Source organism: Petaurus breviceps, unplaced genomic scaffold, assembly GCF_028583685.1.
Source record: "Petaurus breviceps papuanus isolate PSGF00001 unplaced genomic scaffold, PetGlider_PUasm1.0 186, whole genome shotgun sequence".
Lineage (NCBI taxonomy): Eukaryota > Metazoa > Chordata > Mammalia > Diprotodontia > Petauridae > Petaurus > Petaurus breviceps.
In genome coordinates this window covers 58,572,627-58,585,609 of record NW_027185798.1, presented here as the reverse complement: position 1 = coordinate 58,585,609, position 12,983 = coordinate 58,572,627, and the positions used below count along the sequence as shown (strand labels likewise).

General features: G+C 36.2%; 1 protein-coding gene across 2 annotated transcripts in view; it reads left to right on the top strand.

Moving 5' to 3' along the window:
• The window catches only part of CDC14A (cell division cycle 14A), a 208,905-nt gene that overhangs the window by 36,625 nt on the left and 159,297 nt on the right, over positions 1-12,983 (top strand). For both annotated transcript variants that reach the window (XM_069090525.1, XM_069090526.1), the window contains exon 3: positions 3,011-3,086. In XM_069090525.1, coding sequence (XP_068946626.1) covers positions 3,011-3,086 — 76 coding nt within the window. The remainder of the gene's footprint in view (positions 1-3,010; positions 3,087-12,983) is intronic.

The following is a 12,983-nucleotide window of genomic DNA, read 5'->3' as shown; positions in this document are numbered from 1 at the left end:
AGAGAGAGAGAGAGAGAGAGAGAGAGAGAGAGAGAGAGAGAGAGAGAAGATGGGAGTTGGGAATTGTGAAGTAGGGAGAGGAAGGGACCAGAGAATGAAGAACAGAGATGCTTAGAACGATAGTCGTAATAATCACAATTCATAAGTAATAGAAAATTTCACTTACTTGTAAGTGCTGCAAAAAATAATCCTGTGAGGTGGGCATCATTGAGAGAAGTAGAAAAATATATGGAGGGGAAAGTTTTTTTGGGGCAAGATGCCAAGTTTGGTTTCGAACTTCTTGAGTTTCACATGACAGTGGACCTGGAGGTGGTTGGAGAAGAGGAAATATGGAACGGGGCAAGTTTAGGCTGGAGTAGAGGTTTGGGCAAAGAGTAGGTAGGATAGCATTCTTCAAAGTACAGGGTGTCCCAAAAGTCTTAGTGCAGTTGAAAGCTTATAATTTGTATTTAAAAGTCTCATGTGAAAGAACAGTTAGGCTTTCTTGTTATGCCTGGTCTCAGAGGGCAGAACTAGGAAGTATAGGTGGAAATTATAGAAAGGGTGATTTCAGATAATTGTGAATAAGGGCATCTTAAAAGTGAAAAGTCTCCAAAAGTGAAACAAAAGCTTCCTCATGAGAGTAGGTTCTCCCTTACTGGAGGTCTTGGCATTTTAGAAAGCATTTGTATGCATCAAAATAGATGGTCCTTGAGGATACATCTAAGATTTTTATTTTATAATAGCAATCCTTGATTCTAACCCAGAAGAAATTCTAACCCATGTCTAGGTTAGGGTTGATAATATAGATTTGGGATCTCTTGGGAAAAATATGAAGAACAGAATTTCTGGGGATTGAACTTTGGGGTTAGATGTCAAAGAAATAATCCTTAGGTATTTTGGGAGAGAGAATGGAAGGCAAGAAGGAAGAGTTTCGGAGGTTGATCATCAATGTCAGATATTGCAGAGAGAGAGAGAAGAATGACTGAGAAAAGTCAGTTCCAGGGCTGGGGAATCTGCAGCCTTAAGGACACATGTGGCCCTCTAGGTCCTCAAGTGCAGACCTTTGACCGAACCCAAATTTCATAGAACAAATGCCCTTAATAAAAGTATTTGTTATGTGAAGTTTGGATTCTGTCAAAAAAGGGCTTAGAAGGCCACATATGGTCTTGAGGTCACAGGTTCTCTAGACAGTTCTATTCGATTTGGTAATTTGAATGTTATTTATGACCTGAAAGATAGCAGTTTCAGTTGAATGGTGAAGGTGGAAACCAGTTGCAAAGGGTTGATGAGACAGTGAATAGTGAGGAGGCAGAAGTAGCAATAGTATTATTTAAGTAACATATATAATGCTTTGTGATTTGCAAAACTTTTCTGGTAACCCTTTGAAATAGAGTGAGTATAATTATCCCTCTTCATAAAATCGATTGATCACTAAGCATTTATGACTTAGTATATATGCCAGGCCCTCTGCCTTGTACCAAGAAGGACAAAGTAAAAAAGCAACAGTAGCCCCTGACCTCAAGGAATTACGTTCTGATAAGGAAAAAAAAACCCCCACATACATAAATAGGTACATACAAGATAGACACAAGATAACCTTTGAGAGGACACTAGCAGATGGGGAGGACAGGAAAAGTAAACGAATAAAATTTTGAAGGAAGTTAGAGATTCTAAAAGGTGCAGGTGAGCAGGGAGAGTACTTTAGGAATGGGAAAGGGCCCCTGTAGAGGCACAAAGCTGAGAAGATAATAGGGTGTGGAATGGGAGGGATAGCAAGAGACCACAGAGAGGCTGCAAAGGAATTCTGGGTAAAGATACCAGCTAGTGACAAGCTTTAAATGCCACAAGAGGAAGTGTGAGGCTCAGAGCTGGATGACTGGCTTTAATTTGTGACTGCTGCTTCCTTCCCGTGTCACCTGTCAAAAGTACTTTCATTATTACAGATCTCAGTTTTTTCATCTGTAAAATCAGGGCGTTGGACAGGTTAAGGTGACTTTCTTGTCATTGCCTGATTAGTAAGTTAGAGCTGGACTGAAAATCAGCTTTTTGAACTTAAAGGTCAGGGCTCCTTTTAAGGGACTGCCTTTCAAGAACTAACAGTTCTTCAGAACACTAGATACTTTTAGATAGCACATTAAAAAATAAGAATTTTTAGATAGAGGTCTTGAATTTATCCCTGAAATTCTTTTATTATTTCTAATGCTAGCAATACCAGGTACTTATAATGCCTCAAAGTCCATACAATGCTTTAAAAAAAAAGAGCCAGTTAATCAATAAACATTTATTAAGCACCTACTGTGTGCTCAGGCACAGTGCTAAGTGCTTTTCATGTAGTAACTTATTTGATCCTCAATGAAAGGGAATGTATAACTGTGGTCCAGAGGTGTTCAACTCACAAGCCAGGGCCACATGGCAAAGGTCTGAAGCAGATTAAAGTACAATTGGGAAATGTTTAACAAAATACTAAAAATGTAATAGGACATAGATAATGTTAGTTTGTGTTTTTCTAAGTTAATCTGCTGCTGCCAGGGATCCATTTCTATTTAACTTTGATATGTTGCTGTTGTCAGTCCAGGCCTTAGCTTGGCCACATTAGATCTTAATGGTAATTTGGTCACTTAGAAAATTATGGAGGGTCTTCTTATTATCTTTGTAGACTGTGATACCATTTTGTTCATTCCTGTATCTTCAGGTGTCTGTCTCTCCTTTCTTGGCTCATTAGTATTTCATGCTTGTTGGGCATCCAGAGAAATTAAAGGTGAAACCTCATATTGGTCAATTGTGCTTTCTGTAGACAGGTTTTGGTGATATTTAAGGTGGTTGTTGTGGGATGGAAAGCTGAAGTGATTTGATAAACTGAGGTATTTTGGATTAACTGTAAGATTTTTATTTGTTCACATACTGTCTCCTGTTAATCTGGAAAATAGAAACTTCGTTACTTATTTACATTAGTAATATAAAGTTAAATTCAGAAATGTTACATGAAATTTATAGCTTTACTAAATAATGTTTTTTTTTTTTTAAACAGTTTCTATGCAGATTTTGGACCTCTGAACTTGGCAATGGTATACAGATATTGCTGTAAACTTAACAAGAAACTAAAGGTGAGTTTGTTTTGGTATGAGAACTTAAAAAGCTTGATCTAGCTGATTTTGACCAAGAGTTTGCTCTGTATAGACCATTTTGTTGTGTTATCCTTAAACTCTGGGAGTTTGTGTGGACACTTGCCCACCCATTCACCAACTGAAACCGATCCTCTTGAGTTCACCACAAAGGACATGTTCACTTCTTTTACTTTTCAGGTTGGATTGAAATATGAACTGAGTGAAGTCACTGGAGTAGTGAGCTGAGAAATAAAGGGCAAATCCTCTTAGGTTTTCATTAATGAGTGTCTCTCAAATTCCCAACTAGGATAATCTTCCTGAAACCTTTATGTCTCCCCTGGAACATTGTTACCAGGTGATATGATCCATGATTACATGGCAACAGCTCCAGAAGTAAACTTTCTTTTGTTTAATAAAGATTTAACTTTGGTTCCACTTTAAAGTGCTCTTATACATACACAGGACACTTTAAGTATATAAGTGCGTACGGACACATTTAAATATATGTATGTAAACCATGATACCTTGAAAAAGCTAACAGTGATTTTGTTAGGATTGTTTTACCTTTTATGTCTGTCAGAATCAGATATGTCATATTTAGATGTCTATACTATTGAATCTCTGTTTTTATCTCCATTTTTATAGATAGATGGATTTTGTTTTCTTTGACATTCAACATTCGTGTGAAGGATTTTATACCTACATTCTTTGATATTGTTATTTTACCTTTTTGTCTTTTTTGAAAGTAGGGGATTAAAAAAAGGTTTTGTTTCTTAATATAGAAAAATATTTAATCTGTTTTCTACTTCAACTTTCTCTAGTAAATTGGTACTTCTAATTAAATGCAGATAAGTAAAAATTAACAATAATTTCAATTTTGAGGGCTAATTTTATTAATTTTGTTATTAAATAGACACTTACTGCATTAGTCATCTGGAGTCCCCACTCTCTTGGCTATTAGTGAATCAGCACATTGTCTTAAATATAAAAAATACCCAATACATATTTGTTGATGTGAATGTCAGCAGCTGGCCAATGTGTTAGGGAAAAATGATGGTCTTGTTAAGGTTGAACATTTACTATAGAACAGTAAATGCACCAACTATTGTCATTACTTTAAAAATTCATTTTATTAATGCCTTTAGTTTTTACATCCCAATCTTTTCTAGAATGGTACAACTCTCCCCTCCTCCAAATTGACAGATAAAAATTAGTAAAAACATTCATTAGAGTGACAGTACCTAACAGTGTGTATGTGTACACACATACAGACACACACATAAACACACACACGATTCTGCTCATGCAGTCTTATGCCCTCCCTGCTATTCCTGTACTTTTAAAGAGGTATGAAATACAGTGAAAGGAAACTATTGTAGCTGATGCTAATGTATTATTAAATCTGTTATTATCTACTTTTGGTGGAAACGATTTTCAAAATGTAATATGACTTGGAAACTAGGCATTTTACCCATCATTCAAACAAGAGTTAAAGTTTTCAAAGAACTGTTAATACCTTTTAGCTTTCTGCTGAAGCAAATTATAGTTCAAAATATATAATTGAAATATTTTCATTCTTCAAGGACCATTTTTATGTAAAGTGTGTTTTTAATGGGTGAATTAAGGGGGAAAGGATAATTCATAAATAATTAAAGCCCATTCTTTCTTTAGGGGATTAAGTAATTTTTTGCCTTTCTGATGTTATTTTTTAAAATACATTTTGTGTAAAGTGGGTGTTAACAGTAATTACAGTCTGGGAACTGAGTCTGTTTTATATGAGTGACCAAAGAAGGGAGGAGGTCGCTCTTTAGAAAAAGCTGGCAGTATATTAACATTTAACCCCAACTAAATTCAGACTTGTTGAGTAATGACCATTTGAAAACTTAATGCATTCGCTACTGCACAGTACAAGTACAGAAGACCTCAGTTTTAGCCAATTTTCAGCTGTAACTTTTCCCAGAGTTTTTGTCTCTTCTAAACCATCCTATTTGCCCTGATGAGACTACTCTTTTGTCCCCCTCATCCCTAAACCTGCAGTGGCTTTCCATTGTCTTAAAATTAAAGTCTGACTTCATTATGTTGGCACTTAAGCCTTTTGAAGAGAGGTTGATTATCTGTTTCTCTAGGCAACATTCCAAAAGGGACTACTTAACCTGAATATTTCTGACTTCTCATCCTTGATTATACAGTTTCTTTCTTCTGTTCGGAGAGCCCATTTCTGTCCTTTGAAGATGGCATCTACCAAAATGCTGCCTTTTCTGATTAATTCTTTGCTACTTCCTTTCTCACTATCAACTGGTAGGAATCCCCCCCTCTCAAAACCAGCCCCACTTGGTTTTTTCTTTGTGTTTTTTTTGGAGGGGGGGAGGGTGTAGAAAGAAAGATCATAGGCTTGTAGATTTTGAGCTGGAATTGGAGAGTTCAAACCCCTTACTTTTAAACCAAGACCAAAATCTTAAATCCCCGCTTTGAAACTATCCTTATGGGTTTGGGTAAGGTACTAACTACACAGAGCCTCAGTGTTCTCATATGTTAAAAAAATGGGGATAATAATACCTACTTTATGGGATTGTTGTGAGGAAAAGCGCATTGTAAATCTTAAAGCAGAGTGAATTTTTGTTATCCCTTTTATTGCCTCATAATAAAACACACATGTAATTGAAAGCTTCATCCATAGATTATTAAGTCATTGAGGGCAAGGTCCTTTCCTTCTTCATCATTGTATTTCCATATAGCATCTTTCATATAGGAGGCACTCAGTCATAATAGCTAGCTAGGATTTAAGGTTTGCAAAGAGCTTTACTCATATTATCTCATTTTGATCCTCAGAACAAACTCTGCTTTACAGGTAAAGAAACTCAAACTAAGGAGTTAAGTGACTTGCCTAAGTTACACAGCTGGTAATTGTTATAGGCAGGATTTGAACTTAGATCTTGTGGACTCTTAAGTTCAAAGCACTATCCACTGTACAGCTTGGCTGTGTAGTAAATATTTGTTTCATGAACTTGGAATGATTATTAGGTTTTAGTAGAGTTGCAGCTATTAACTGAATTATGAGAAATCCAGCCTCAGGCCATAGAACTTGTTGATCCAAATAAGCTTCCTAGATATTTTAGCTTTTCTTTGAAGCCAAACCAGGAGACTTTGGCAATTGACTTGGGGGCATTTTATCACTCACTAAACCTTTCCTTGGCACTAAATTCCAGTTTAAGGTCATTGTACCTTTGTCGCTACCACTATAACTGATTGGCCTAGTCTGTCATCGCCCCTCACTTTCCCTTCATACCCTGGTTTGTCACAGTGATCAGACTGTAAGGATGGACTTTGAAGAGTTTACTCACCAGGGAAAAAAGAACATGTTGGATCAGAAGTAATCTGTCAGGATGAGGTAATTAAAAGTTCATATAAAAGAAAAGTATCAAGTGTTAGGCCAAATTCCTTGGTTTAGGTTTAGCTGGCCCTGTGTTTGTCTGCAGGCCACGGAACACACTGGGTTTCTTCACCACTGTCCTAAAAGAAGAGTATCTTCTACCAAAGATCATTTCCCATGCTTTTAGACCGGCCCATCTGACCACTGTGAATTGAATACATTGGTCCATTTATTCTGTAATCTTAGGGTGTCTCCATTGATCAGGAAGCCTTCTCTTGCATAGTAGGACAATTATATAGGTATTTACCTACATTTTTACTTTATACTATCGCTTTATACCATCTGACTTTTCCCTCCCCTCCCCCCAACCAAAAGAAAAAACAGAAATACAAAAAAGGTGAAAGCATCACCTCAGAAACATAATAAAGCACTACTCAGAAAGCAGATGGGTGCCTGTCCATCACTGTTGCCAAATACCTCATCTGCTCTGGCAGCCAAGGCTTACTTCTCTTTCTGTTTTATTTGGAGGGATACCACTAAGATTCCTTTCTACTCTGAAATTCTGTGATTTTCATAAAGAACAAGTCTCATGGGGTTTTTAGCATAACTAAAACGGGAAAGAACTGAAATACAAGACTCTTAGAGAGGGAAAAGAATGACTATCTTCAGAGAGATGGAGTTTCTTTAATGGATAAAGGTGTGGGATCAGCCAACAAATAGTCATTGGGTCCCTCCTTTGTTCAAGGAACTATTTTAGGTGTTGTGGAAGGATTGTTGTACTTTCCTTCTCTAAGGTCCTTCCCACCCCTGACTTTTTATGACGTAAGACTTGTGGTCTAGACATATGCTATCAAGGAGCTTATGATATAGTTGAAGAGACTTTTTAGATATAACTTTGTAAAAAGTTAAATAACAAGGCAGGTAGGGTAGCATATTGGAAGAAACTCTGAGATTTGAGTTAGATGAGGCTAGGATTCAAGATTTGGGCTCCAATACTAGCTGTCTGGTTGGTGACAAGTTGCTAAATCTCTCTGAGAATCAGTTTTCCTAGTTGTAAAATGAGGCTAACTAAATCCATTCTTGTACTGAGGACCAAATAAGGAAATATGTGAAGCACTTTGTAAATTTTAAAGAATTAAAAAGGTGCCAGTTAACTATTATAAGAATAAGGACATAACAGGAGGCAACAATTCCAGAACACATGAGTAATGGCCATATAATTGTACAGACACATACTAAGTACTAGCAGACTTTTCACAGGAGGAGATCACTGTGGACTAGGGTTCTGAAGAGAGCTTTGTTGTTGTTGAACATTTCAGTCATGTCTGATTCTCTGTGACCCCATTTGGGGTTTACTTGTCAGAGATGTTGGAGTGGTTTGTCATTTCTTTCTCCACCTGCTTTTACAGATAAGAAACTGAGGCAAACAGTTAAGTGACTTGCTCAGGGTCACAGAGCTAGTAAATGTCTAAGACTGGATTTGAACTCAGGTCCTCCTGACTCAAGGGCCAGTGCTCTATTCATGGTACTACTTAGCTGCCCCTGAGGAGAACTTTAGACAGTCTATTCATTTCTCTATCTCACTCTATCAGTCATTCTGGTGGTTTCTAAAAACATGTCAAGATAGGATAACAGCTTCTTTTAACAATTTATTCCAGTGTCTCAATTATTTGGAAATATTCCTGAGGTCTAGCTGAAATCTTTCCAGCTACAGTTTAGACCTAACTCTGTCTTGTAAATTTGATCTGGGTTTATAAAATGTGACTCTAACATTGGATCAATGCCTCTGACCCTAGTATTATGCCAAGGTTAATTTTAAAAATATACCACGAATTCATAATTTAGGGATTTTGTGCTATTCTGGCCAAACACATATTAGGGAAAGAAACCTAGCAACCCTTGCTTAAGATTCAGGTCATGTTGTCATGGGCTCGTTTTTCTGAATTTCCTGTTCTAATGTGACTGTGCAGTTTTTAAGTTTGTTTTCCTAATGTGTTTTGATGAGAGTCAGTGTTGTTATATGCTGGTGGCCCTTGGAGACAGGAATTGCCTGGATTCAGATTGTGGATTAGTCTGACTTCAGCCCACTAGCTGTGAGCTGAAAGACTGTGGCCAAGTCATAGTATCCCAGATGTCTCTATAAGACTATAAGTTACTGAGAAGTTGCTTGTGAAAGCATTTCCTACAAAAATGAGTTTTTACTTTGTAAGGGCCTTGTGATAAATAATAGTTTTCTGATGATATTCCTTGTACTATTACTAAGATTGCAAAATATGCATTCCATTTCATTGCAGGGAGCTGGCCTTTGTGTTATCATCAGAGTAATCCCCCCCCCCCAAAGTCTGAATTGTGGGGCTGCTTGTTTTGTGGTAGTTACATATTGATTTGTCAGGTAGTAAGCATTCTGTGCAGTGACCTTGATTTGAATGGGTATTTGATCAGAATGGAAAAATTCTCAAGCCCATGCTTATTTTTAAGCTGCCTTCTTGTGATTGTAGATATAAGAAAGGTCTTTGTGGAGTGGTGGTCACATTTTATTGCTTTTCTAATGATTTTCCCTGGAAGAGTGGATTGCAGATTTGACAGACTCACAGTTTGAGGAACTATAAGTACCACTTAAAGGAGAATGCCATCAGCTGTTGAGAGAGTAGGGTTAGAGGGCTGACCAAAGGAGAATTAAAATATTCTACTTAAAAAAATCATTATTTAAAATAACCTCTTGAGACCTACTTGGAAAGAAAAACCTGACCCTCCCCCAACACCTTCAAAGATCTGTTGAGGGTGCTTCTTCTCATACAGCTTGAAACCCCTCTCTGCCTCAGTGTACCAACCTTCTGCCAGAGTTTGTCTGAAATTTATTAGGCTGTATCTCATTAATAGGGCTCATGGACTCAAAGTCGTTCTAGAACTATATTCTGCTGACCTAGCTGTCAAAAAGCCCAGAGTCATCACTTCCATGCCAAGATGAAGCAGGGGAATTGGGATGTCACACGTGTTTAATATTTAGAATTTGACAGAAGCAGAGTGTGATTGGACCTGTTTATTTTTAATTTTCCTTGTAACAGAGCTGTAGGTTGAGAGGAAAATTGAATGGAGGTCCTTGAAGGAAGTAACTTTCTGTGGAAGGTAGAGTATTGTTTAATGCAGTGATCCCCGGTGCTGGCTTTTTAAAATGCCTGTACTTAGCGGAGTGCTGGTAAATGTTTAACAGTGAGATCTCTGAAAAAAATATGCATGACATTTTAAAGTTTAGTCTTCATTGTTCGCATTTTCTCCATCACTTTATTAAGTCTGTCCTCTGGATAATCAGTGAACCCTGATTTGTGTTTGCTGATTTCCTTCATAAGCAAATATTCTCAATGAAAATTTAACAATAGGTTTTTAGAGCTGGTTCCAGCACACCCCTGTCTATAGTTACCTGGAAGTGTTCAAAATTTTCTCACACACATTTCTCTTACAAAATTTTGTGCCTAATATGTATATGCAGGAATGGATAGAGTGCTATAGTGCAATTTTAAGAAGAAAGAAGGTTTCATAAAGTCAGTAACCAGATTTGCATGTCAGTTTAGTCTAATCTGGATGCTTACTAGAACTTCAATTTAGTGAATAGAGCTTGTTCTTTTACAGGTTCCATCACATGTTATGCCTCATACCCTTATTTTCTATTGAAATATACTCATTCTTAAGTCAGTATTCTGGTGGAAATTTAAGCAGTTTAAAATTAAATGGTAACACGTGGCAGAGAGCTGTAGAACCTTGGCATTTCATCTTTTGCAGAAACTTGCTTGTGATGCTACCTTTAGAACAGTGTTAGACTGGGGTTTAACTAATCTGTTGTGCCTTTTGTAGCCTGGTGAAGCCCACAGAAAACTTCCCTGAATAAGGTTTTTAAATACATGAAATAAAATAGGAAATCAGTGATATTGAAAATACAGTTATTAAAATATTTACAAAACAAAGTTCGTGGAACTCAGGTTAAGAACCATTTTATTGGTTCATTTATGAAAACTAGATGTGATTCTTGGTTTCAGGTGCTCACCTGTCACAAGCGGAGACTTTTTTGAAGGGGATTAAAATACAAGATCATGTGCCTTATTGCAGTTTTATAGCTATGAATAAAAACATAAACCATATTTCTTTTTGTGCAGCCAATGAACGTTTTCAAGAATATCCCAGTCCTGAGAAAGCTGGAGGTAAACACTTAGCGGTCATGGCTGATCATAGGAAACCCTGTAAATAACTTTATTGCTTTTGCAATGAGATGGCCAATGTTTGCTCTGTGGCTGCCATTTTTTTCCCTAGTGTATCATAGCCCCCAGCAAGAGAATGATGCTTCATCTCATGTTTGTGCTTTGATCTACTTCCTCTTACTCCCACGATAAGGCAAACATTGCTTGTTTTAAAGGGAGTGAATAGACATTGTTCTTTCTTACAAAGAACAAAATAGATTTTACATACAGGCAGCATTTTGGATTTCTTTTGCTCAAAAGTTTGACACAATTTAACAATAAACAGAATACTCTAAATGAATTTAAGATTATGTTTTCAGCATGGCAAACAGTTTTTATAAAGAGATCATATAAGATATACTCTTAAAATTAGCTTTCAAGCTTGATTTTTGCAATTTTGGCTTTTGTTTTAATTGCATACCTTGCTATTAATGGGGCAAAAGATTTCACAAACTTTCATTTTGGTTGTTGAATGTTTAAATAATATGTGGCCTTCAGAGCTTCAAAGTTGTCCCGAATGCCAAGCAGCATGCTTTTGTGCCAGGCACTATCAAGTTACCCTTGTTTACTGGGTGTGTGTTAGTATTCAGGTTATTTTAGCTAACTTCATATGGCCTATTTTTCAGAGGGAGTCATTAGGACTAGAACACTATTTCTCCTTAATTTTTTTTTTTACCGTCTTTAATTTTTGAGTTGGAAAATATCTCTCATAAATACTCTTGTTTTAATTTGTGATGGCCCCTTTCCTTCAAGTAGAATGTAAACTTCTTGAATACAAGTAACTGTTTTTGTTTTGTTGTTTTATTTTGTCTTTGTAGCGCCAGCGTCTGCCACAATACCTTGAACATTTATTATATTTTTATTTCAATTTATTGTGCCTTGAAGTATAAATATGCCATATCCCATGTTTGCTTTAATTTTCAAAATAGGGATAAAAGCTCAGAGTTATAAAATTGATATAGATGTGACAAGTGGGTAGGCAATAGTAAATGCCCTGCCATCCGCTGTTTCTCTACCATGTTCAACGTACCACTGAGTGCAATAATTGTAATGGATCATCAAATAGATGTTTGATCTGTTTGAAGAAGCAGTTACTTGTGTGCAATATTTTCATGTTTTTTTCCTTCACCTAGTATGCCTAAGAGAGAGTTTTATGCTACTTTGGGACACAAATGTCTCTATATACATCTACTTTATCACTTATTGTAGTTACGTAGTACATTGTTTCCTTATTTCTTTAGTGTCTCTGATGCTGTTACTATTTTGATTCAGATAATTTCTTTCTTTTCCTTCTTCTCTCTTTTCTTTTACTTCTTCATTTGGCATATTTCTTGCTGTTTTGAGGTGCTAAGGAAGGCAATCCAGTATGTACAGATAGCCAATACAGGATAGTTTGAGATTGAAGAGAATATTAGCAACTGGGAGATACATTTTGATTTTTTAAAATTTCAGGGTGGTTTCAATGAGTAGGTTTCACTATTTAAATTATATGTTCAAAAGAATTTGGATTAATGCTTTGACTTTATGGAATTAAAATAGATTTATGGGATTTGTCATACCTCTTAATTAATTGGTAACCAACAATATTCTTTATTTTAGACATAAATATAGCAACCTTTTGTTTGGTTTATGTGGATATCATACAGAATGGTATATTTAGTATATTTTTTTGAGACTTCATTTTTTGTAGATAGCTTCTTTGTAGATAATTTAAAAAGACTAGTATCAATCACTGAATGGTAGATAGAAAATAAGATTAGACTTGGGAATCTGTCCATCACACATACTATGATACTTTTGAAGAGAAAAAAATAGGTTAGGTTTCAACTTTATGTCTGAACCTTTTCTATATTTTCTACTGCCCCCCTCCTGGGTAACAATCTCTCCCTCCCCGAATCTCTTTATTTATGTCTGATGCACATGCTATACTTAAAAAAGTTATTTTTGTATTGGTTTTAGCTCCTCTTCTTGATCATAAGCCTCATGAGGGTAGGGACTATTTTTATTTATCTTTGTATCTCATCTACTCTCTTGAACACATGAAGCAGTAAGTATTGGTCATTTTCTTTTCTATATACAAGGTACAGGTGAAACTCAATGATTTTGAAAGGGATCAGAGTAAAAATAGGTTTTACAGACTTTGTTTCATCAATTGTATTTCTCTGACTTTTAATCAGAAATATTTTAGAAGTATTCACATGAAAATACTTCCTGCCTAGCAGAGATCCGTATAATTTAATAATTTTCCACGTGTATCAGCAATGCCATATTCACAATGCCTATAGAGATTACAAATAT